The 25,671-nt window shown below is 35.3% G+C and overlaps 1 protein-coding gene across 1 annotated transcript in view; it reads right to left on the reverse strand.

Annotated features, from left to right (window-relative positions):
- LOC106711683 (zinc finger and BTB domain-containing protein 44) overlaps nt 1-25,671 on the reverse strand; it is an 80,887-nt gene that overhangs the window by 36,263 nt on the left and 18,953 nt on the right. The window contains exon 2 of the mRNA XM_045684928.1: nt 4,141-4,323. Coding sequence (XP_045540884.1) covers nt 4,141-4,222 — 82 coding nt within the window. The 5' untranslated portion in view covers nt 4,223-4,323. The remainder of the gene's footprint in view (nt 1-4,140; nt 4,324-25,671) is intronic.

A 25,671-nucleotide genomic window follows, 5' to 3' on the forward strand; every position in this document is an offset into this window, starting at 1 on the left:
TAATGCGCCATTTGATCCTGGGAACCGGCTGGCGTTAGAGATGTGTGGTACAGAAAATTTAATGCTTCGATTTCAAATGTTATAAAAAGATTTTTTGCCATCTAAAATTGGAGTCATCATCAGGGCTCGGAGCTATCAAAAATTAGGGCTGAATAGGCCATAGTTAACCACACTCGCCAGGTCCGGGAAAAAAAACTCTATTATTTTAAATTGAAGTATCTTAATGTAATGTCTATAAAAAAACATGTTTCTTAAACACGACGGATTCGCGTTGATGATAACGAAAAACTTTTTTTTTAATTTTATACGTCTTTCAAAGCTTGCACATCACTAATGAGTAGAAACACTAGTATAATCCGGATTTCTGAATTTCCAAAATCGAATTATTATTCAGAAAACCCACAGACAAACCAGTTGAATTAATATAAAACTATAAATATACCAGACGCGATATTGACACTTTGGTATTTGAAAGAAACTTCTAGAAATAAAAGATCAGTGAACCAAGAAAACTAACACTGATGTATGTATGGCTATGTATGATCCAAAGATTTGATGTCTCATTTATCATCTAAAATTAAATAATAATCGTAATTTTAACAGCCAGCAACCATCAACAACATCTGTTGCACGAATAAGCCGGCTCGAAAAAGTGTAATACTCCACATAGAAGACAGAAGACAAGCGTCAAGACCCAGCAATTCCACGAACAGCCTAAAGAGTGTGCGTGCTGGAGGCCTAATTTTAGTCCTCATCCCCTAACCTTTTCTTTTATGGATAGGATGGGAAATGGAAATGAATTTGGCGGAGGAGAGAACGCATAGTAAGAGTATCCTCATAATATCCTCTTTTTGTGGCACGCACATCGTATTTTAACGAATTCATGTGACCACTTGCTCCATTCATATATGTACTATTAAAAATCATTATTTTCTATCTTTGTGGTTAGTCTGAACGGAATACAAAAAATTATTCAACATTGTTTAGCATAACATCATGCCCCATTGTTTATCCTGCATCTGCAGTTTTAACAATTTTATTAGTGAAATGCTATTCGTTCGTTCATTCCTTTTAGAAATATATTCAGTGTGGCTTCGTTCATTCCTTTTAGAGATATATTCAGTGGGACTGGTTGATATTTTTAAAATCAGCAGTTTAACAACACAAAAAACTAATACATCGTCTCAACAAATATATTCGTCACGCAATGTGAGAACAAAAAAACTAGTAAAACGGTAAGATTAGGCGCATTACACACGTAGCAACTTTAATTACTAATATTAAATTTTTTGTACTTTCCTTTAAAAGTTGCTTGTCAACAGCATGGTTTACGATTATTGAAATTTTATAAGAATTTGCTAACACCATTCAAATTTTACGGCAAATCTAGAAACTAAATTCGAAAACAATCAAAACCTAATATAGGCATCGATTGCAGAAACTGAAAACAGTTGAGTTTTGTTAGCCCGTTGATACACAAGGCGACGTAAATCTTAGAATAGTAATGTTGTACCTACATTGGCGCTTCATTTGCAACTCGAGTTTTCTACATAACCGTAGTTAAATTGACATTTCATATCATGTACTAGCTGTGCCCGTGCTGTTTCATCGGCGAGAATTATATTTATTTTTTGTTACATTGAAAAACTTTGTTTCCTTGTTTGAATTGTATAAAACTTTTAATTGCAAATGTCAAAATTCAAATACTGAAATGACAACGAATGCCTTCGCTATTGGCTAAGAATTACCGTTACCACGTCAGCCATCTATCTTTGCTGCTATTGGCTGGCAATTTTTGTCCCTTTTCGGAGAACAATTTTTTTCATTTACTAACCACCTAAGTCTAATGGCGTGAAATTATATAATCTAGCGTTTCGTAAGAATAGATTGGGCTTTTTATTACAAAAAGAAATATTTAAAAATATGCCGTGATTATAAGGAGTCTTAGAATGGAGGCCACGGAATGGGACCAGGAACGTGGGGCGTCCTCCGTCCAGGTGGATCGACGACATAGTTCGCACGGTGGGAAGTCGTTGGATGCGGGAGGCTGAGGATCGCGTACTGTGGAAGGCTTTGGGAAAGGGCTATGCCCAGCAGTTGGCAGATAAAGGCTGTTGTTGATAATGATGATGCTTTGATAACTACGATCCTGAGTTATAAAGATGTGTGTGGTAACGCTTCATTATATTAGTATAGATAAGCATGTTGTCGGTTGTCAGTTATAGCAACAGTTGCTCCGTCTGTGAGTCGCCTAACTTGCATTTGAAAAGGGTAACCAAGCAAAGCAGGTTGGATGGAAAATTGTTGCGTTGAATATTTAACATTCAAAGAAATGCGTCGATAGACAAGTACTCGAAATCTATATATGTAGTTAATAAAATTGGAGCGGAATAAAAAGAAAAAGGCTGATAAGTAGCCTATGTGTTCTTCCAGACTATTCTACTTCTATACCAAATTTTCATCGAGATCCGTTGAGCTGTTTTGGAGATGACAGATCTTGACTTGCAATCTGCAGGTCCTGGGTTCGAATCCCGCCATGCACCAATGTGTTTTTCGATTTACATATGTACATTTATCAGACATTCTTACGGTGAAGGAAAACATCGTAATGCAACCTGCACATATCTGAGAAGAAGTTCTTCAAGTAAGAAGGGCCAGCGTGGTTGACTATGGCCTAGTCACCCCTAACTTAGAGTAGGCTCCGAGCCCCTCAGTGGGGACGTATAGTGAGCTGATGATGTTTTGGAGATACCTTCAAACAAACATCCATCCATCTATCTAAACATTCGCATCTATAATATTAGTAAGATTAAATAAAAACATATTTTGCGAATTATTTAAAAATCGTATCCGTCTGTTTGTATGTGTGATCTGTCTGTAAGTCCGCATTTGTTGCGGATAATCTCCGAAACGGCTGGACCGATTGTGCCTGGACTTTGACTGGAAAGTAGCTTATTTCTGCGGAAATATTACTGGCCACTTTTTTCCTTTAATTCCACGCTACCGTAGTCGCGTGCGACAGCTAGTTATTTAATAAATACTGTAACTATCGATCTCGACTGTATAAGCATATGTAACACATGTCATCCCTTACATTCTCTTTGATAAAATAGAGACAACAATATGTGATATCAAATTACGTCATATTATGAATATTTAAACATTGTTAAAATTGACGATTAAATTGAATTCTCCGAAGCTAAGTCTATCTCAGTAGCTTGACCTAAATAAACACACAACTATGTGACTCATTAGAAATACGAATGAGGAATAAACCAAAAATATTTTTCCACGAAGTTAATTAATTTAAATGCTTAAAAGGATATTTTTGAATGTTATCTATGTTTTTTGTTGTCTATCCGTGTCTCACTTTCACGCCAAAACTACGGAACCGATTTAAATGATGTTTGGTACACAGATAGTCTAGATCTAGAGCCTAAGTAAGGACTTTTTAATGCAAAAATTGTAAGAGGTTGAAAGGGTGTATGAAAAAATTTATGGAGGTATCGTCATTTTCACAGTTAGATGATTGAAACTTGAAATTTTTTAGGGTTTTAATTTGATGTAAAATAATGATAATAAGGCCTTTACCGACGGAGGAGAGTTTGCACAAAAAGATAACATTTGTCCTTCCCATGCCTTTCCTCATGCACCAAATTCACTTTCCTTATAAGAAAAGGATGGGAAGGTAAAGAGCGCTAAATTTAATCCTTCTGCATGCACACTCATCAGATTGTACGCAGAATAACTTCCACTTGAGGCGTGTCTTCTGTGTGGTCGTGATATTGCAGAGGGCGAGTCTGCACATTCGTTCAAGAGATGTTGTTACTGGCGTCTACCACTTTTAAGTGCAAAATATACTCACGAATTCCACGACGAGTGTCCGTACTGGAGGCTAAATTATAGCCCTCTTTCATTACCCATCCTCTTCTTATAAGCAATAGAAGGAAAGTGGTCTTTTCGGAGGAGAGGACGTATAAATAGGAGTTATGTCATCTTTCTGTGCGTCACTTATCTGTCATTTAAAAGTAGACATTACGTCTGCCTTTAAAAGATAGCAGTCTATGGGGGGTGGTCACTTCGCCATTTTAGAGAAATAAGGTGCACGGTTGCTGTGTAAGAAAAATTGTCTCTGCTTACCTTTCTCCAGTAGTTGTGCGAACATATTCTGCACATTGGTGTGGTGGTGTTTCCACCGCAAACAGTACTGCTGGGGCACCATTTTCCACAACTTCGCCACGCTTGCGTCTAGAACTTTGGTATCATAAGGACTTAACTATCTTCTGTCCATACGTGAATAGTGGAATGTTCTTGCTTGGTCACCTGTAACAAGAGACATCAGGAATTATTTTTTTTAAAGCAGCAGAAACCAACATGTTTGGGTAGATTTATCAACGTGGATCTGTTCCGTGATATCTGCCTACCACACTGGGTTACTAAGTTAGAAGTTGTCCCCCTTAGTCAAAATTATTCAAATTTGGTTTTATAATAAATGTTATTAAGACTAGCTGTTCGCAAATTCGTGAGTATAAAATTTTAAAAAAATAGCCTATGTTACTCCTGCATACATAAACTACAATCCATAAAAAGTCCCGTCAAAATATGTCTAGCCGTTTCGGAGATTACCCGGAACAAATACAGACTTGCGAACATACTGAAATTTTAAAAAATTGGTTGAATAAGTAACGCATGTACATACAGACATTCCATTTTATCAACTGTACATACTTTCACAAGGAACATTAAGGGTCTTACCATAAAAAAACTAAGACAATGTTTCAAATACATTTTAGATTAAAAATACTTCAGCCGTTTTATACCGTGACTCTAGCGCCTGGCGGGGATTTTTGATGGTTATTATCCTGCCAAGTAGGGTTGGCGACAGGCAGGCCGGCCGTAAAAAATTAAGCCAAAACTTTAAGGTCTGTAAATCCTTATGTGCCGACCCCACGTGAGTGGGAAAAGGCCAGGGAGATGATGTGATGGTTATTGAAACATTATTATGCACAGGCTTGCGCAATCTATACGAATAACTTATCAAGTACTTATACGAAAAGCATTGTGGTGATACATATTTATGGTGAAACATATCACCACGGTTACGTCAATAATATCAATCAGTGGCGGTCAAAGGGTTAAAACACGTGTTTAACTAAACGGAGTCTAACAGTATTTTTTGGAGTAAGCTTACTAATCTTACTAATATTATAAACTAGCTTTTACCCGCGACTCCGTCCGCGCGGAATAAAAAAAAAATAGAAAACGGGGTAAAACTTATCCTATGTCCTTTTCCTGGTTCTAAGCTACCTGCCCACCAATTTTCAGTCAAATCGATTCAGCCGTTCTTGAGTTATAAATGGTGTAACTAACACGACTTTCTTTTATATATATAGATATAAATGAGAATGTTTCGATGGATGGATGTTTGTTTGAAGATATCTCCGGAACGGCACAACGGATATTGATGAAATTTGGCACTGATGTAAAACATAGTCTAGTAGAATACATAGGCTAGTTATTAAGTTTTTTTTTCAATTACGCGAGTACGGAGTCGCGGGCAACAACTGGTACTGTCTATATCCAAAAATAAATCATGAGGTTATCGGCTCTATAAAAGAAATCGCCTTACAGTGAGATTTGTTATAATTAAGAAATCTAAATGTCCTGGATTTGCATAAATTTGCAGCCAAGATCTGTATTCACATAAATTAATGTATCATTAGGCAGTTTATATAAAAATATATCGCATATATTAGCATTTATGGCTAACTGTCCAATGTTGGATTAACAACATTTTTAATCCACATTTTTTTAATATTGAACATTGATCTATGACTGTTCGTGCCGGAGGCTTAATTTTAGTCCCCTTTCCCACTGTTGTTTATAAGGAAGGGATGGTAAGGGGAAGTTTATTTGGCGAAGCAGGCCACGAATAGGAAGGATTTTATGTGTGTATTTTAGCTTCAGATGGTTGCTTGTTCGTTTGCCATCTTATCCTATATAAAAAGTTGAAACTTACTTGTGTATGTAAAGACCTGTACAGTTTAACTGATTGTTACAACTGAACAGTCTGACTGTGCTGTACTCTTCTGTACTGTACCATACTGCACTCTACTGAACTGTACTGTCTTGAACTATACTGACTGTTCCAACAACAGCTAGTCAAAACACTATCTGTCTAGTAAAACAATCGTAGTATTTTGCTAACGAAAAATCATTCACTACAGTAGAAACTCGATTAACCGATCTAATTGTTCTCGTTAGGCATCCGGATAATCGAAAATTTGGATAATCGATTGTATGGAGAAAGTCACGTTTTGTCCCATATTTATATAGGAGAAGGGGGCAAAGGAGCAACGGACCGCCTGAAATTATTTAATCCGACGCCCATGGACATCCGCAACGCAAGAGGAACCGCAGATGCGTTGGCGACCTTTAAGGGAGGAGTACGCCCTATGTATTAGTTTATATGTATGTTTATTAAAAAAATACATAAATCAATATTTATTTACAATCTATGTTTTTCCTGCGACTTTGTCCGTGCTGAATTAAAGTGTCAAAATCTCTTATGTTACTCGAGACTATGTTCTATATCTGTGCCAAATTTCAATAAGTTGTGTTGAACCGTTACGTGGTTACGTAGGAAACGTAGACATTTCCGGGACAACTATACAAAATTTCATCGAGATCCATGGATTCGATCTGGAGATACCTTCTAATATCCATCCATACATCCAAACATTTGCATTTATAAAATTAGTATGAAGTAACAATTGAGATACATTTTCTAAAATCCAGATAATAGAGTTTCAACTGTATCACGGTGTAAAAACTATTTTTAATGTTGTTTCTATCCTTTGATTATAATTAAATTATATCTCTTGGGTAGCAAATTTAATTCTTTAACTTGTTAACAAGTTCGGGCATCGAATACTTTTCGAATCGATTTTCGATCGAATGTTTTTTTTTTATATTTTCAATTAAACCCGTCTGTTTTAATCTGATCCTTGTGTATTTTATGTTTCCGTTACGAATATAGCTTGAAACTTTTATGTTACACCAATTTCGTAAAATAAAACTAGCTGTTGGACTTCGTCAGCGTGGTAGAAAAAAAAATCATGTTTCAGGTCTCTTATCTTAATGTTAGCTCGTGCCGCTTAAATTACTTTTTTTTTCGTCTAAAAAAAAAATTAAAATCTCATACGTAATATGATCAAGGTATCATAAATAACATTATCTACCAATTATTTTTATCAAATTGACAAATAGAAAAACAAAAAAATTTAAAATTACTACTATTGAAAATAATATTGTTCGTCCATATTTATTTGTTGGTTTGATAGAATTAAAGAAAAAGTATCCTAAAACATTCCTGTATACATCAGCTATTTACCAATAAAAGTCCCGTCAAAATCGGTCCAGTCTTTTGGGAGATTACCTGGAACAAACGCAGACTTGCGGACAGACAAACAGACAAAAATTTTAAAAATACATTATCAGGAACGAAAATATTTTTTCCTATAATACATACAGACGTTTGCTAAAAGAGAATTGATCACCAACCTGTCCTTTGCCCTACGTAGTGCCGGCATAGTATGTACAGTTAGGGCCCTTTGCGGTGTTCCAATTACAAAAAAAAATCCTTATACCTTGCAACGAGACAAACCACCATTTTACAAAATAACCAATTAAGTAGCAGCGAGTTCCGCAAACAACTAACCCATCTTTTTTCGTATAGACACATTTAAAAGCTGCGTCCTATTGGTTATTGTTTATCCTGTCGTCGTCTAAATGATTACTAAACATTCGAAAGACTGTTTTCTAATGTGGAATACCGTCAGTTTCCCCGATAGTACACTTCGATACAACTCTATGCTATCCATTGAACTTTGCAGCCATTTAAATTAGACATTTAATTATCATACCTTAATTCTTAGTTTCCATGCAACATACCGATGTATGTCTGTCCAAACTCCGTCGCATTCCGAGCGATAGGGCGGCCCTCTGACCGCGGTATCTCCAAAAAGTTAGATAACGATATCAGACATTCCCCGCCCGTCTGCGCTTGCGCACTGCTGTTACTAACCGCTCTTCTTTATCCGTATTAGAAACCAGTAATTCGTCATCAGAGTATAGACGAGGACGTTAATTACCTACCCATTTTAGATGCTCCTTAAACACTTTTAATATAAATATGTGTTGTATTCGATCCTAAATGGGGAACGAATTTAATTTCTTTACTCGTATCTCCCTACTGTCAGGACTTGTGTCTAACCTAAAATGGATGATTAGGGCTTTAGTCAATGCATCACGATGTTCCCCTCACCGTAAAAACTTAGAATTAATGTACATAAGAAATTAGATAAACACGTTGTTATAGCGGGGATCGAAACCAGAACCTTCCAAGATTATGACTTAATACATTTTTTTTTGATAAAACAAAGAGCATTTAAATTAAAACCTCTTTTATAGCTGCAGTTAGAGCCAATAACGGTATACTAAGGTCTATCGTACACAAGACAACGTAAATCTTTAAAACCCCGAAATTTCTGACGATAAGCAACTTACGTAATGTAATCAAAGTTCGTATTCAGGCAAACGTCGCCAAAACTATTCGCTCGCAACATGTTTGTCAAAGTTGCTGCGATTCTCAAGATGGCGGAGCAAATTTATACAGTTACATGTAGTAGCTATGTCTGTACTGGCCGTATAGATTATAGACGATACGAGTCAACGATTACGTACGACGCGCGGAACGCGATACTCGCGTCGCAAGGATACAATATTAAAGTCGTAACTATCAATTGACTGTAAGTGGCAGTTATTCTAACAATTTCAATGGTGTATATACAATCTGATGCTTTTTGTAATTGAGTAACTTTCCAAAAAGATAACCTTATCAGCTCATTGGGTCACATCGTCCACCTCGCTCGCACATGACGCGTTGTCCCGCTCTAGCACTAAGGACACATGTAAATATTTTTATCAATACTTTTATTTGGTTTGCGCTCAAACGGTCTCCGTATTTAAACAGTATCTATATTTGTAACGTGTTGGTTTTTTTTTAAAGAAGCAGTGACATTTTTTTATTCTCACTTTACTTTCCATAGACGTGGTTCAGCTTGAGTTTTGATAAACAAATGTTAGAGCAACATATCTGTGTAGTAAAAATTTACTTAACTTGTGTTTATTTTAGCTATATTTGTTACCATGTAACTCCAAAATGTCTGTACGTATCTGAATAACATTTGGAACACATTGAATACTGTCTGAAATATCGTATATGCGTTTCTGTATGGTAGATTTTTTGTTTCTCATATTATACGGAGAGATATGGATTTGTGGGGTAACGCGAATGGTTAAGTTCCGAAATGGATACATTAGAAGTCTGAAAGTAGCACCAGTGGTAAAGAAATTATAATAAGTAAAAGGGTTAGCATGGTATGGGAGAACTTTAAGAGTGTGGAGGGATACACCGGTAGGAGTATGCCTAGGAATCGTGCCTAGGATGGATCGAATGACGGAAGACGAAATTGGTGCGCCTACCCTACATGAGTTGGATAGGGACAGGAAAATGATGATATTATGCATAGAGATGATCCTATAAACAAGAAATTAATGAGATTGAAGGTGGATAGATACAAAGTTAGAGGAAGACAGAAGAAAGTATTTATTGTTAACTTTTATGTGGATATTCACCTAATTTGATAATGGCTTGACTAGTAATTATTGGTGGATTCTGACTGCCCCACTACTGGTTGTTGCTGTCAATTCCACCGTCACTTGGTCGTGGCGGGAAATCTAGCTAGCCGTAGTGATGGGTGGGAGATTATATAAACGCTTGCACGTCAGTCTGGACGAACAGTCAGAAAGAGATAGAAGAAGAAGCGAGCTAGAAGTAGCGAGGAGTTGTTGCAATCAATGTGTAGTCGACTAAGTACTGAGAGGAGATTCTGTCTGTAAAAAATCCTCTTTTAGTATGAATGCATATCAAGGAAGTGTATGCAGATATGACAGCTGATAGAGATGTAAAGAAAAGGGTAGGCTGACGATGATAATTTTTTTTTGTTTAACACCGCTACGAAATAATATATATATTTTAATTCCATGTAGTACAAAGTGGCGGGTATCAGTCAAAGCCTATAAATTACCATCCGACCGGTCCGAGCGAAATTCTTTAACGTGACATATGTAAAACAAAAAGAAATACAAAATTATATTCCCACATAATTTAAAACTGGTACCGTCAATCTATTTTATCTCTGAATGAATATTAATACAGTCATAGTAATATTGTAAATGAGAATGTTTAGATGGATGTTTGTTTGAAGATATCTTCCGAACGACTCAACGGGTGTTAAAAAAATTCGGAATAGATGTAGAACATAGTTTGGATGAACACTACATATTATGTTTTTTTTTAATTCCGTGAGAATTGAATCGCGGGCGACAGCTAGTAATGTAATAAGTTTTATTTAACATCATAAACCACCTACGTACTATAAGATATTTCTGTTTGTCAGAAAATATTTACGTTCCTTTCAATTCAAACCCTTAGACAAACTGCACATTACGCCGTAAACGAGTAAGCAGCCAACTGAACAAATCGAAATCGAGAAGTGACTGCTGCACATAGGAAACCGCAACAACAGATGCCTTGCCTATCTTAAATCGACCGTGGATATGTTCAAGGTAGATAACGCATCAGCAGTTGTGGATGTCTATGGGCAGCGGTGGAATTAAGTTGGCCGCTTGCTCATTTCACCTTACAATGTTTAAAAAAAAAGCCAAACAACTTGTTCCATTCCAATACATAATGACAACAGCAATATTCCCCAATCTATCCACAATGTCCACATTAACAAGACGACGTTATTTATAAAATTCTCCGAGCAACAAACACTACGCCGTGTTAACTCAAAAAACAACCGATGTAAACTCGTTAACGTTTAACATATTACACAGTTAACAAATGTTTAAACAAACACATAAAGACCTTTACAGTTGATTCATGAGGTTGATTCGTTTATATCCTAACTATTACGGTGTGTCGTTGAACGCTTTTATTATAACCATGGAATTCAACTGCAATGAAACTTGTATTCATCTATCTATCTATCTATCCATTCATCTATCTATCTATTTATCTATCTATAAAATTTTCACACCTACGCTATATCTAAGTACAACATCAAAATGCAAATCACATTTTGTTAACATTGCTTAGAAAGTATAAAATGTGTGTGAAATGTAAATCTTAAAGGGCCTAATTCAACACACACTTAAATGTATTTTATTTAAATACTAGCTGTCGCTCTCAAATCTGTCCGCGCGGTGTTAAAAACAAAACTTAATAAGAAGTCTATGTGTTCTTCCAGATTATGTTCTACGTCAAAGTCAAATTTCAGCGAGATTCGTTTCGCCGTTCTGGAGATAAATTCAAACAAACATCCATTCATCTAAACATTCCCATTTATAATATTAGTAAGATACGACACACCTCACATTTCAAAATCGCTTTAGTCAATATTTAATTTTTATGCTTTAAGAAATCTTTATTTTCCTTAATAAGAATCGTAATAACAATTCACTTACTTAAGGCTACAAGAATTATTTTACATTTGTATTGCAAGCGTAGTGATTTTTTTTTATACAACGTAGGTAAGTTTAAACTTAAACAAGTTGAAGCATTAACGAGTTTACTGAGATACGAAAATTTTTCTTTTTCTATATCAGCAGATTGTTTTAATTTAAAATTTATCTTTAGATCACAAAATCAATTTAAAAATACACACATCACACATCGGCCATCTTCCACAAAAAATCCCGTCGTAATAGGTCCAGCCGTTCCGAGATTATTCGGTACAAACGCGGAGTTGCGGACAGATAGACAAAAGTTAAAACATTTTTTTTTTGTTATAGATAACACAAATGCATCATGTGAAAGTTAATAGTCCGACAAAATCTGACCCGGTAGGCATAAGTGACACTATTTATTTATTTAAGATTGCCAACAAAATATGTTTCTTTTTTAAACGATCAAGAATGTTTAGATGGATGGATTTTTGTTAGAAGGTATCTCTAAAACGACTAAACAGATCTCGATGAAATTTGGCATAAATATAGAACAAAGCCTGAAAGAACATAGACTACTTATTGTTATTTTTAATTTCCGCGCTGACTGATTCGCAGGCGACAGCTAATATTTTACATAATTGTCTATGCGTAAGAAGCTTACATATTATCTGACAGAAGTAACCGCGATAGCAGCGCCTCTCACCGGGCTATATGTTTGTCGAATTATATAGATATAGCAGTGTCACAACACATAATGTAAAATATATTACATAAACTATTTAATTAACACTTTAAAGCGATCTATCACCCCACCACTTCACTACATTGATATGTGGTTTCAACCAAAATATCTCATTGGTGTTAAAAATTAAAAAATCCGCCTTGTTTTGCCATCGCATGTACTTACCTACATAAAACTCGCCTATCATAGGTAAAAGCCTACAAAACTGGTATTGCGTACATGTGTGCTTCGTATGATAAGTTAAACATAGCGTATTAAATTAACTGGCTCAAATATAACTGTATAATTTATTAAAATCGTTTATATATTTTATTTTTTATAGTAGAAGTCAAACGAGGAAGTGTTTACTGATTTCATTACATTCATTACATTCACACCGGAATGACTGAGGAAAACTGGTGTTTCGACTCTACGGGAGTGGGATGAGGACCGCTACTCAGATATATACAGCATTTCAAAAATGGAGCAGACAAATTGTCTACATTGTAAAAGACAGAGGAGGGAAAGAAAACAAAAAAGGAATTTTCCTATTCTGCACATCCTTCCTACGCCAAATTCCTCCCCTTTCCAACCTTTCGTTAGGAAAGAAGGTGGGAAGGAAAGGAACACTAGAATTTGGCCTCCTTTACTCACATTTATCACATTTTCTGACTCGGGTTTTTCTCAAACCAAAGGATGTTCAACAAACGTCGTTTAAGAGCGTCGGCAACATAGGGGTCAAGCACTTGACCTGTAATCTGCAGGTCTTGGGGTCAAACCTATTCGAATCCCGCCATGTTTTCGATTTTCGATTTACATATATGTACATTTAACCGACATTCTTATGGTGAAGGAAATCAAAAGATATGTGTGAAGTCAACCCGCACTGGGCCAGCGTGGTTGACTATGGTCTATCCACCCCCAACTTAAGGTTACAAGCCCCTCAATAGGACGTATGCTCAGTAGGAGCTGATGATGGTGATACACATTTAGCAGATTTTCATAATTTTTCTACACAAATCAAAGGATGTTCGGACAAATGTGTTTGCGATGCATCCAGACGCTTGCGGTTTATCATTTGTACGTAGAAGCTTGCCGGATAAGGAAGTGTGAACGTTTTAATCACTACTTATCTTACTAATATTGTAAATGCGAATGTTTGGATGGATGGATGAATGGATGTTTGTTTGAAGGTATCTCCAGAAAGGCTCAACGGATCTCGATGAAATTTGGCATAGATGTAGAACACATTCTGGAAGAACGCATAGGCAATTTTCTTTATTATTTTATTTATTTTCTTCATATTAAATTTGTTGATACCTTCAAAAGGATAGTGGTTCATATAATAAATATGTTCAAAAATATACATAACGGTTGATTCCGAGATTGTATAAAGATTAGTTAGACATGTTTTTATTTATAGTTAGAATTTAAAAAAAAGAACAACAAACTCGTCATCCGCCATGTTTGCCAATCCGGTATAAACTAGCACGTTCGCCAAGCGTGCGAATGCCTGTTTGTGTTCGGTGTTTGGTACGTTGGTGATTGTGACTGTTTGTAACAAACACCAACGGTCTGGAGCGGCTAAATGGGCAAAGGTCGCTTCAGGTGGCCGCTTGCTCGTTTGTAACCTTATGATATAAAGATATGTGCCAAAAAACTTAGGGAAAGTTTGATGAATAAAATTTTAAATGTTTGTCATTGGATTACGATATATCCGAATTACAAAATATAGCCAACATTCGCATCAAGAAAAGACCGGTTTCTATTTCCAAAAATAAACCATTTTTGAATATGAAATGATTGGCATACTTTTTTTTGACTAATTTTAACGACCGCGTTCGACTTCCTGTGTAACCATTTCCAAAAATAAATGTCACCCAACAATTGTGAAGTTGTTCTTTTTATAATCTCACTAGTCATATTATAGACTAACAGAAAACAAAATACAATTATGTGTTTCACTTTTGCTATTTTTGTCTTGTCAAAAAATGTTTCCGATTTTGTAGATGATAAATTAAAAAAAAAGAACATTAATTAAACATTTGAAGATTTGACCACTAAAATTTAAACTGTAAAAAAATAACAATTCAAATCATATATGTTCCGGTTATGTTACAGTTTAGTCACAATTGTATAATTTTTCTAGTACAACTACAAACTGACCAGATTCGAAATTTATCTATGACATACAGCGCCAAATTAAGATATGCAAATTTAAACAGGAAATTCAACATTCACTATGATTGTTGAAAACATTCGTAATATTAATATTTAAAAGATAATATATTTTTTTAAACTAGTACCTACAATTTAGGCTATAATAATCAACCACGTTGACCGGTGCGGATTTACTTCACACATATCTTTGAATTTCTTACCTTAAAAGGCTCAAACAGGAAAAAAAACTGACGGGAATTTCGATGAATTTCGTATCGTGTATAGTAGTAGACAAATTTGTACGAGATAAGTGCAGCGCCTCTATCGGGCGTAAAATTAACTAAGAAATTTGCGAGCACCCACGTGAGGCAAATTCTGGCTACTGCTATCGAAATTAAAATTTTACCTTGAGGAAAGGTTTCGAAACATAAAAAAGTTTTATTGGTCGTCAAAGTTCACAGTAAGTCAAACTGAACGATATTCAGCGAAATACCCGTCGAAATTTTTCCTGTTTGAGCCTTGGGTTGCATCACGATGTTTTCCTCCATCATAGGAACATCGGATAAATCTTACTAATATTATAAATGCAAAAGTATAGATGGATAGATGGATGTTTATTTAAAGGTTGAAACGAAACGGTTGAAACAATCTTAATGAAATTTGACACAGACGTAGAACATAGTCTGAAAGAACTGATGGATGGCTTATCCGGACTAATAAATTCCTTTTAAATATCGTTAGCTATACATTTGAAGTTGTACACGTCTGTAAATTTGAGCCAGACGTGAGTATCGATTTTTACAAGACAAATATCTTCCCATTTAGAAATTCTCCCGTCTCACACCCCATACCTGCCTACCTACACGTATCTTAATTAGTTTTGAATTTAGAACACACAGCGGGTCTAGACAATATAACAAGTAGATTATCGCTATGGCTAGTAGAATCGACTAAAAATTTGTCAAAATCTATAGGAAAAATACCTGACATATCCAAAGTTGTTGTAACTTCCATATAATTTTCACTTTTCGATTAGGGACTTCTCATAGCGAATGTAATTTTGTCTAGCCCCGCATTTTCATAGGTTAACTTAAATTACATGTATTTTATATGTCATGACGCTTATTTAATACTAATAGTCACCCGTGACTCCGTCTGAGTGGAATAAAAAAAAATAGCATATGTGTTCTTCCAAACTATATTTTAAATCTATGCTAAATTTCAGCAAGATCCATGCAGCCGTTCTGGAGATACCTTTAAACAAACATCCATCAATCCATCCAAACATTCGCATTTATAACATTAGTAAAATTAAAATAATAAGAAATAAGATCACAATATTATAAATGTGAAAGTAACTCTGTTTGTCTGTTTGTGTCGCTTTCACGCCAAAACTAATGAACCCATTTAAATAAAATTTGGTAAACAGCTAGTCTAGCGCCTGAGAAAGAACAAATGCTACATTTTAACGCGAAATTAGGATTGTAAGGGGTTGAAAGTGGGGATGGAAATTTGTATGGAAGTATCGTCATTTTGACAGGAGCTTGAAACTTATTTTTTAGGCTGTTACTCTATATATATAAAAGAAAGTCGTGTTAGTTACACTATTTATAACTCAAGAACGGCTGAATCGATTTGACTGAAAATTGGTGGGCAGGTAGCTTAGAACCAGGAAACGGACATAGGATAATTTTTACCCCGTTTTCTATTTTTTATTTCGCGCGGACGGAGTCGCGGGTAAAAGCTAGTTTGATATAAATAAAAATGACATTCAAAGTTTGTAAAAGATTTCTCAAGGGTGCAAAATGACAATAGGGAATGGGGGATGAAAGTTTGTATGGGAATGTAATAAAGTTTATGTGAATGTTTTGTAAGTTTAATCTTAAACCTCCCCCCTCCCCCGTCTCTCTGGTTTGAAAAATTGCCAATAAACATCACGTGATTAATTTGACTATATCGTTACGACTCTTAATTGAGTTGTAAGTCAAGTGGAAGTAATTCCGCGTTTCATCTCACGAGCGTGGTGCGGGAGGCCTCTTTCTCTTCCCACCCTTTTCTTACAAGGATAGGATAGGAAGGGAAAATATCCTCTTTCTGTGCTTTCCCTCCTACGTCGACTAAAGATATGCAACGCATACGGATGTCTATGGGCATGTCATGTCTAATTGCGAATGTCTATGGGCAGCGGTCGTCTCGCTATTTCGGCGCTCGCTCGTTTGCCATCTAATGATATAAAAAAGATAAAGATCGCAAAGAAAAAAAAAACAAATTGGAAACACCGGCCAAAAACCAGAAGTTCAGCAAACTCTAAATTGTTTTTTATCTATTACAGTTTTATTACTGTTCTAAAATATGCATTTATATTAGAAACTAGCTGTTGCTCGCGACTTCGTTAAAGTGGAATTAAAAAAAAAACAGCCCATGTTACGCCTGCATACATCAGCTACCTGTAAAGTCTAGTCTAAATCGGTCCAGCCGTTTCGGAGATTACTACTACTTGAGGACGGATAAACTAAGACAAAAATAAAAAAAAAAAGATTTTTGTATGTATATGTTTTGTATTTTGTATGTTTTTTTTTTTTAAAATAACACACAGGCACTCCAGTTTTATTAACTAAAGCCCGCAACTTCATCAGCGCAGAATTATTACAATATTTCCGCGTGCATCTGTCCAAGCCAAAATCGGTTCAACCGTTCCGGAACAAACGCAGCCTTGCGGACAAACAAATATACAAACAGACATAAAAATTAAATGATTTTTTTCATTAAGTAACGCAAATACAGAATGTGCACGAAATATCTATATATATTTTTTTGATATTACATACAGAAAAACCAATTTTATGAATATAGATATACAGATATAATAAGGTAGTAGTAACAAACGTGACGTACTAAAAAAAAAAACTCTTAATTAAATTTTCATAAGAAACCAATAGAAAACTATGTTACTTATCTAAATTGCCTTTTGATTTTTTTTTTAATTAAAACATAAGAGAAAAATTCCAATTAAAATTTTAATATATCAATTCCTATGTTAGTTTTACAACTATAATGGATTTATTCGCACAAATTAAGCGACCGCTTTGATCTTACTAATATTATAAATGCGAACGTTTGGATGCAAAGGATGGATATTTGTTAGAAAGTTTCTCCAGAACGGCTGCATGGATCTCACTGAAATTTGGCATATAAAGAGTCTTTCAACAATGACGGGTCGATGTTAATAATCTGTGGCGGCCAATTTTTTTTAGCCGATTTCAAAAAGAAGGAGGTTATCAATTCGACTGTGTTTTTTTTTTTTTAATATGAACAATATTTATATATGTCAAATGACAAAAAAGATATCAAAAACAAATCCGACGGATCTATTCCCATGACACTCTAGGGCAGTGTTTCCCAACCTTTTTGGATCCATGTCCCATTTTTCAGGATGAACATGACTATTGCCCCCTTATAAATTTTGTTTAGAAATAAATTTCTCTCGAGGCCTAAATTTACAATGTTAGAGAAATAATTAAATACTACTTTTGGCTGACTAGATCAATTTCATATAAAAATTTTAAACACGAAAACACATATAAATAGTTTAAATGCAACGGATTTTTGTCTCTAAAACGTTTTTATGTACTTTTTAGCACTGGCTATCATTGTAAGGATGTAGCCTTAAGTTTTTAAATCTCCGAATTGCCCCTCTCTAAATCCAAATGTCCCCCAAAACACTGCTCTAGGGGAAGACTCAAATGACACATCACTTGTCAAAATAGATTCAATCGTTTAGGACAATGAAATTGAAGACATGCAAACCCTTGTATAGCCAAACAAGGATATCTGAACCGGTGAGGCGCTACCATCGCTGTAACTTCTATCAGAATACATATAAAGCCTAGTTAGACATAAAATGACGTGACAGCTACAGTACAAAGAGGATCTTGTGACATTTTTGACGTTGACAGAGCGGCGCTAGTGAGCGGTCAATTGCAGCAGTGTTAATTGTCCGCGACTCAGTCCGCGCTATATTAAAAAAAACTTAATTAGTAGCCTATGTGTTCTTCCATACTATGCCAAATATCAGCGAGATACATGCAGACTTTCTGGAGATACCTTCTAACAAACATCCATTCATCCATATGTTACATTAGCATTTATAATATTAGTAAAGATGCTTATCTCCTTTTATTTAGTTATACATTTGATCATAAAATATTTGTGTCCATGGTCCACCAATATTACAATAATAATATTATAACTGGTTACATTAAATTTTTATATATATTTATGAATAAATTTGAAACATTTGATGGTTAGTAAAAAATATTTACATGCTAAATGCGGTAGCTAATTGAAGTGGCGGTATCTTTGATGTTTTTTGCTACGTGCGCACTCATAACACTATATCTCTTGTGTACCGGAGGCCTAATTTTACGCCCAATTCAATTCCCACCCTTTTCTTATAAGGTAAAGATGGGATAGTAGTTTTGATGAAGAAAGGGAGGCACAGGAAAGGAGAATATTCTCTTTATGTGCGTAACGGTCGCCTCGCTATTTCGGTGAATTCAGGTGGCCGTTTGCTCGTTTGCCACCTTTTGATATAAAAAAAATAGCGCTCGCATGCGAGGACCGTTTTCATTAGTCGTTAGCCCGTATGTGGTAACTGCCCGCATGATTTATAACGACCGAGTTATTGACTAATGAAATTTCGCTCTTAAGCTTAACTCACTAATGTCTTTCGTTCCTATTAAACGTATAACTTTCTGTATTTTCATTCTTAATTATTTTTAACAAAACAAGGTCTCACGGCAGTAGAATTCTACTGTTAGAATGTCCACCGAAAACGTCATAAAAAATGTTTTGTAGTGAAAAATTATTCAAGACTAATTATTTTATATAATTAAGTTACATGTTAACTTAAGCACTCTTTTAAAACGTTTACTGAGCTTTAATTGCTTAATAAATTACTAATGTTAGTTGCAAGTAAACGGAGTGGAGAAAATGCTTTAATTTCTAGATAATAAACTTCCTAAATTCCTGTACAAAAAATATATTTGGTACTAGCAGTTGCCGGTGACTTCGTCCGCGGGGAATGAAATAAAAATCTAGTAATAAAATATGGCCAATGCCAACCGGAGATAGTGTAGCTTCCCAAGAGTGAAATAATATTTCAAATCGGATCACTACTTTCAGAGCATATTCATTGCAAACAAACATACAATCAAATCTTTCCCCTTTATAATATTAGTTTAGTTAAGATAGCAAAGGAGCAAGATCCTTTATTTCGCTAAAAAAGCGAAGCAACTACTGCGTATAGACATCTTCAATAAGTAATCGATGTATTGCTTACCTTAAATGGATTTGGATATACAAATACGTCCCGTTCCCTGCGTATCCTTATTGGGAAAGAAAGGGGAGATGGAAAGTATCTGAAATTAGACCTCCAGCACACACATTCATCACACGAAATCCGGAATAAATTCCATTTGACATTCGGGAGAAGCATACCAATCTAATTTCATTAGACGCACTCCTCACTCTTCGAAATCGGTGCAGTTGTTTAGACTTTAGACTTCAAAATAATTGATGGGACAGATTTGACGGGGAAGGGACGCAGAGGGGAAATATTATCATTCTGTGCATCCCTTCCTCTGTCGTTTAAAGGTTGCTTCCGTGAGGATGAAGTAGCGGGCAAAAGGTATATGAATTTGAAATTCTTTTTCTACGATTAACAGTAGCATAAAATAAATTTCCTTTTACATTAATTATTACAAACAGTAATGTATAATTAAACATAATTTTTGACTTCCAAATATACAAATAATTCAAAGGTGAACAATTAAATACAGAATCTATATATATAAAAGAAAGTCGTGTTAGTTACACTATTTATAACTCAAGAACGGCTGAATCGATTTGACTGAAAATTGGTGGGCAGGTAGCTTAGAACCAGGAAACGGACATAGGATAATTTTTACTCCGTTTTCTATTTTTTTATTCCGCGCGGACGGAGTCGCGGGTAAAAGCTAGTTTGAAATAAATATAAAATTAGAAACGGCGGCGTTATCAAATAAAATTAATTGCCGGCATCCGTTGAGTCGTTCGATCTCGATCTAGTCACAATCTCTTACAAAATCTAAATTAAAACTTTCAAATTCTATTAGAGATAAGATTCAACATGTAAGAGGAAGGGAGGACGGAAACAAGGGATCTATACTAAGTGCGTCCCCTCCTCTGTCCATTAAAGCAACTGCAACTGTTTTGATGCCGATGTTTGAGCAACGGTCACTTAGCTAATTTAGCGAAATCAGAAGCGGCCTTTTACTATTAAACCATCACATTAGTAGACGTCATTGTAAAATTTGGCATAAAAAATCTTTTCATCAACTAGCCGATGCAAAAAAAAATAGCCAGAGTTACTTCCTTTTATTTAAGATTCATTCCAGGAAATTCTGTCTAGTTACGTCATACTCTGTCCAACCTACAGATATAGGTACCTACAGATACTACAGATATATATATATATATATATATATATATATATATATATATATATATATATATACTGACTTACAGGCAGACAGAAAAAAAAATTAGGTTAAAAAAATTTAATTAACTACGTATCTACCTATTTAATGTGCACTAAATATAACATTTTATTTTGATACTAGCTTTTACCCGCCGTTTCCTGGTTCTAAGCTACCTGCTGCCCACCAATTTTCAGGCAAATCGATTCAGCCGTTCTTGAGTTATAAATAGTGTAACTAACACGACTTTCTTTTATATATATAGATTATATATAAACATTGCGTTTTTACTAACTGTATAGTATAGAGCAACGAATATCGTAAGACTGATTATACATACAAACTCACATACATATCCGTCCTATGAATCGGGCAATAGTCGACGGACAAACTCATCTGCCTGCCCTTTACCCTACGTAGTATTGGCACAGTAGTCTTCAATACATTTGTCATATCTGAATTCAGTCCATTCTTTTTTTGCCTATAGACATGCAGATGCGATGCCTACCTTTAATCAACGGAGAAGGGGACGCACAGAAAGAGGATATTTTCCCTTCCTATCCCTCCCCTCTTCCGCCAAATCCATTTCCCAAGGGTGGGAAGGGAAAGAGGAATAAAATTAGGACTCCAGCACGCACACTAATCAGACTGTACGCGGAATTGCTTTCACTTGACGACTGTCTTTTGTGTGGTCGTGGTATTACACTGAGCGAGGCCCATTCCTGCACTCAACAAATATTGTTGTTGCTGGATCTACTCGTACCACTGTAAACTTACGCATACAATCTTTATTTTTAAACATGTAGGTTCTCTGTCTATATCGACGCTGGAAAGCGTAAACGCTGTAACCCCGAAAGTATGAACTTTACAGGAGAGCCAAAAAATGATAACTCGTGAGCTGATACACCTACAAGCATGCGGTATTTAGCAATGTTGTGTAGTTTGTGCTAACCTATAATAAAATCATTATCGTTTGATAATGGTTGAAATTATTAACGTGTGAAAAACATATTCGCGATTTCAAGGGTTACAGCGTTTATGCTTTCCAGCGTCGATATGTTCCTCTGTTTTTATTATCCGTGTGTTATTTGTAGACCTGTTCGTGCTAAATTAACATACAATTGGTGTATTTATAAGATAAATATCTAATTTGTTGGATAAATTTGGCAATAATTTTTCTAATAGATATATGAAAGTCGTTTGACAAGGTACAAAGTTAACAGTCGATATCAAAGTCGAACTGGTCACGGAGATGTCAAATGGACTCTATAATGAACGCGAAACAGTTAACAGTTAAAAAAAATAAAGCGTAGGTTAAAAAAAAAACAGGTAATCATATTTTTTATAGATCAACAAAAACTGTATAGATGAGGAAAAAATTTAAATTTTATTATATTTAAATCAATTATAGTTTTCGTATCTAAAAGTAACAGGTTAGCGGAAACATAAAGAATTATTTGTCCTTAGAAAACATTATCTTTACTTCTATCTTATATATATAAAAGAAAGTCGTGTTAGTTACACTATTTATAACTCAAGATCGGTCGAACTGATTTAGCTGAAAATTGATGGGGAGGTAGCTTAGAACAAGGAGACGGACATAGGAACTTTTTTATCTTGTGTGCATTTTTTTTTATTCCGCGCGGACGGAGTCGCGGGTAAAAGCTAGTATATAATAAAGCCTAAACAGACATTTCTTTATAACGCACGATCTCAGCAATGACAGCATATGTTTGAATAATTATTTTTGTAACAAAAAATCCCCGTACTATATATTTTCACGGCATTAAACTTAGGGGTAAGCAAATTGAAAACAAAAAAACGTCACGGGAGAAAGGAATAATGCAAGCCAATAGCAACAACAACAAACAAAGATTTATGGTTGCCAAAGTTACGGTAATTCACTGGCAAAGGCGAATGTCTTCGTTGTCAGTTAAGCAATTTAATTTTGAAATTTAAAATTGAAAGTTTCTTCTCATTTTCAGCGACGTAACGCCCACAGCTGGACATGGCTCTCCTCCAAAAATCGCCACGATGATCGGTCCTATGCGACCCGCATTCAGGATACTCTCGCAACTTTGATCAGATCATCGGTCCATCTTGCGGGAGGTCCACGCTGCGTCGACATGTCCTTGGCCGCCATTCCAGTACTTTGCGGCTCCATTTGAAAGTTTAACGCAATGTAAATAACAAACCAAAGTTATTATGGTTGCCATGGTTACGGTAATTCTCATCCAATGGTGGAGGTCTTCATTGTCATTTAAGCATTTGAAATTTGCAATTTAAACAAAACAAAGTTTATTGTCCGTATCAAAAATGATTTGGAATTTATATGCGGTTGAATCCGCACGACAACAGCTAGTATTAATATGGTAGATCAGTGATTCCATTTGGTTTTCACCGAAAGCAAATAATTTCTGTAAGGAAACTACGAGAAAAACGTACGGAAAACGGAAGCAATTCCGCGTTTCGTCTGATGAGTGTGGTGCCGGAGGCCTAATTTTAGTCCTCTTCCCCTTCACTATTTTTTCTTATTAGAAAAGGTTGGGAAGGGGAAGTGGATTTGGCGGAGGAGGGAACGCATAGGAAGGGGAAATATCCTCTTTCTGTGCGTCCCCTTCTCCGTTGACTAAACGCATCTGCATTTGCGGATGTCCATGGGCAACGGTCGCCTCGCTATTTCGGCGAATTCAGGTAACCGTTTGCTCGTTTGCCACCTTTTCATATATAAAAAAAAAAGTTTGTGAATGTCTGGAGATACTAAATGAACCATACGTTGTCAGAATTAAAATAACATAGAAGGGTAATACACATCACACTAGGCGGACGTCATACAAAACATATCGAAACAAACATATAATCTACTGAAATAATTTTATCTGAAAAGCGGTTGGTCAATATGAGCGGAGAAATAACGGATAAATTTTTTTTGTTGCATAAGAAATTGCTGCGGGTTATATTCACCCGTTATAGATTGTCTGACGTAATAAATAGCCAATTCACTGACCCTGAAGGACCTCTGACGTGTGTGATACAAATCGGTACAGTCAGGGCCATTCGCGGTGTCCAACTTTCAGAAAAATGCCTTTGTTCCTTGCAATAAGACAAACTCTGTCCCTCCTTACAAAACATAACCGGTTAGGTAGTAGTAGGTAGTAGTTACGTAAACGGGATAATAGTAAAAGCAACTAATTGTGTATCACTGCCCGACCTATTTTTGTATACATTTAGAAGCGTCCTATTGGTTATTGTTTCCACATCTTCGTATCAATTCAATATTCAAATGAACAATTGTCGATTTTAATGTGAAATAAAGCCAAATTCTCTGATAGTACCTACATCTTACTGCACGTTAGTTAAGCCTTGATTTCTTATTAGTGTAGTTTGTCTCACAAAAATTTTAAGAAGTTAATTTATGTTCTATTTAAAAAAAACAGTCTCGCACTTTTTGCAAAGGTGATATGATATAAAAATCTTACTAATATTATAAATGTGAATATTTGGATGGATGGATTTTAATACATATCTTCAAAACGGCTTAACGGATGTCGATGACATTTGGCACTGATGTAGAATATAGTCTGGAAAAAAATGCTACTTATAAAGTTTTTTTCTAATTAAGACAGCTAGTATAGAATAAAAAAACAATGTCTTTTTAACAAATCATAATTAAATAAACAGATTAAATTTAATATAAATTATAAGTGATATATATCTTTAGACCAATCAAATATACAATCACTCAGATGTAAAAGCGGGCAAAAAAATTCTAGACAGTTTTATCACAACCAATTAATTTCTGGCATATGTCAAAATTTGTGCACCGAATTAATTAGTCTTGCTAATGTATATTTTAAATATCACGCGACAAAACATATGTAAAAGTAATTAAAAACCGTCCAACCTAAGAAGTATGCGATCTAATTTTTTTACAAATTTGTTCGAACAAAATAACACATCTAACTAATATTATAAATGCGACTGTTCAGATGGATGGATATTTATTTGAAGGATTTTGATGAAACTTGGCATAGATGTAGAACATAGTCTGGAAGAACACATAGGCACACACTTATTGCGTTTTTTTTTTAATTCCGCGCAGACAGAGTCGCGGTCGACAGCTAATGTTAAAATAAATCGTAGCTAATTAAATTGCCTGTGAATTATTGATTTAAGATAGTGAAAATATCTTAGTCCGTTTCTTTATACTCTAAGGTTTTAAATCAATAAAAAAAACCATCCTAACCTTTTGATACCAAAGATGTGAATATGTAGTCACCTAAACCGGTTTCGAGGGCAACATCAATCTGTGACGCACAATACATCTTTTTACAAAAGAGACCGACTTGCGACATCATTTAAAATGTATATTTATGGAAATATGATTAGAAATAATGTGTACATTGACCGCGTAACGGAAAAAACTTAAAAAATCTCCTTCCTGAATGTCGGTTAAAGGTTCGAGCACATTATGTCAGGCTGGAGATCAGCGCAAAATGCTTTTTTTTGCTGAACTGACTAACCACTGTTTGCCTTGAAGAGGCATTTTCAATTTCAACCGGCTTTAGGTGGCCGGGCGCAGTTGGCGCTTAGCCGTAACCTCGTTGAAGAGTAACTAGACGTTAGGGCTCCCCTCAGGAGCCTCGGCTCGGGCTGTTACTTCGTTATTAATCTATAACTAGGTTATATTGCATG

The sequence above is a fragment of the Papilio machaon genome, chromosome 28 (genome assembly GCF_912999745.1).
Source record: "Papilio machaon chromosome 28, ilPapMach1.1, whole genome shotgun sequence".
Taxonomy (NCBI): domain Eukaryota; kingdom Metazoa; phylum Arthropoda; class Insecta; order Lepidoptera; family Papilionidae; genus Papilio; species Papilio machaon.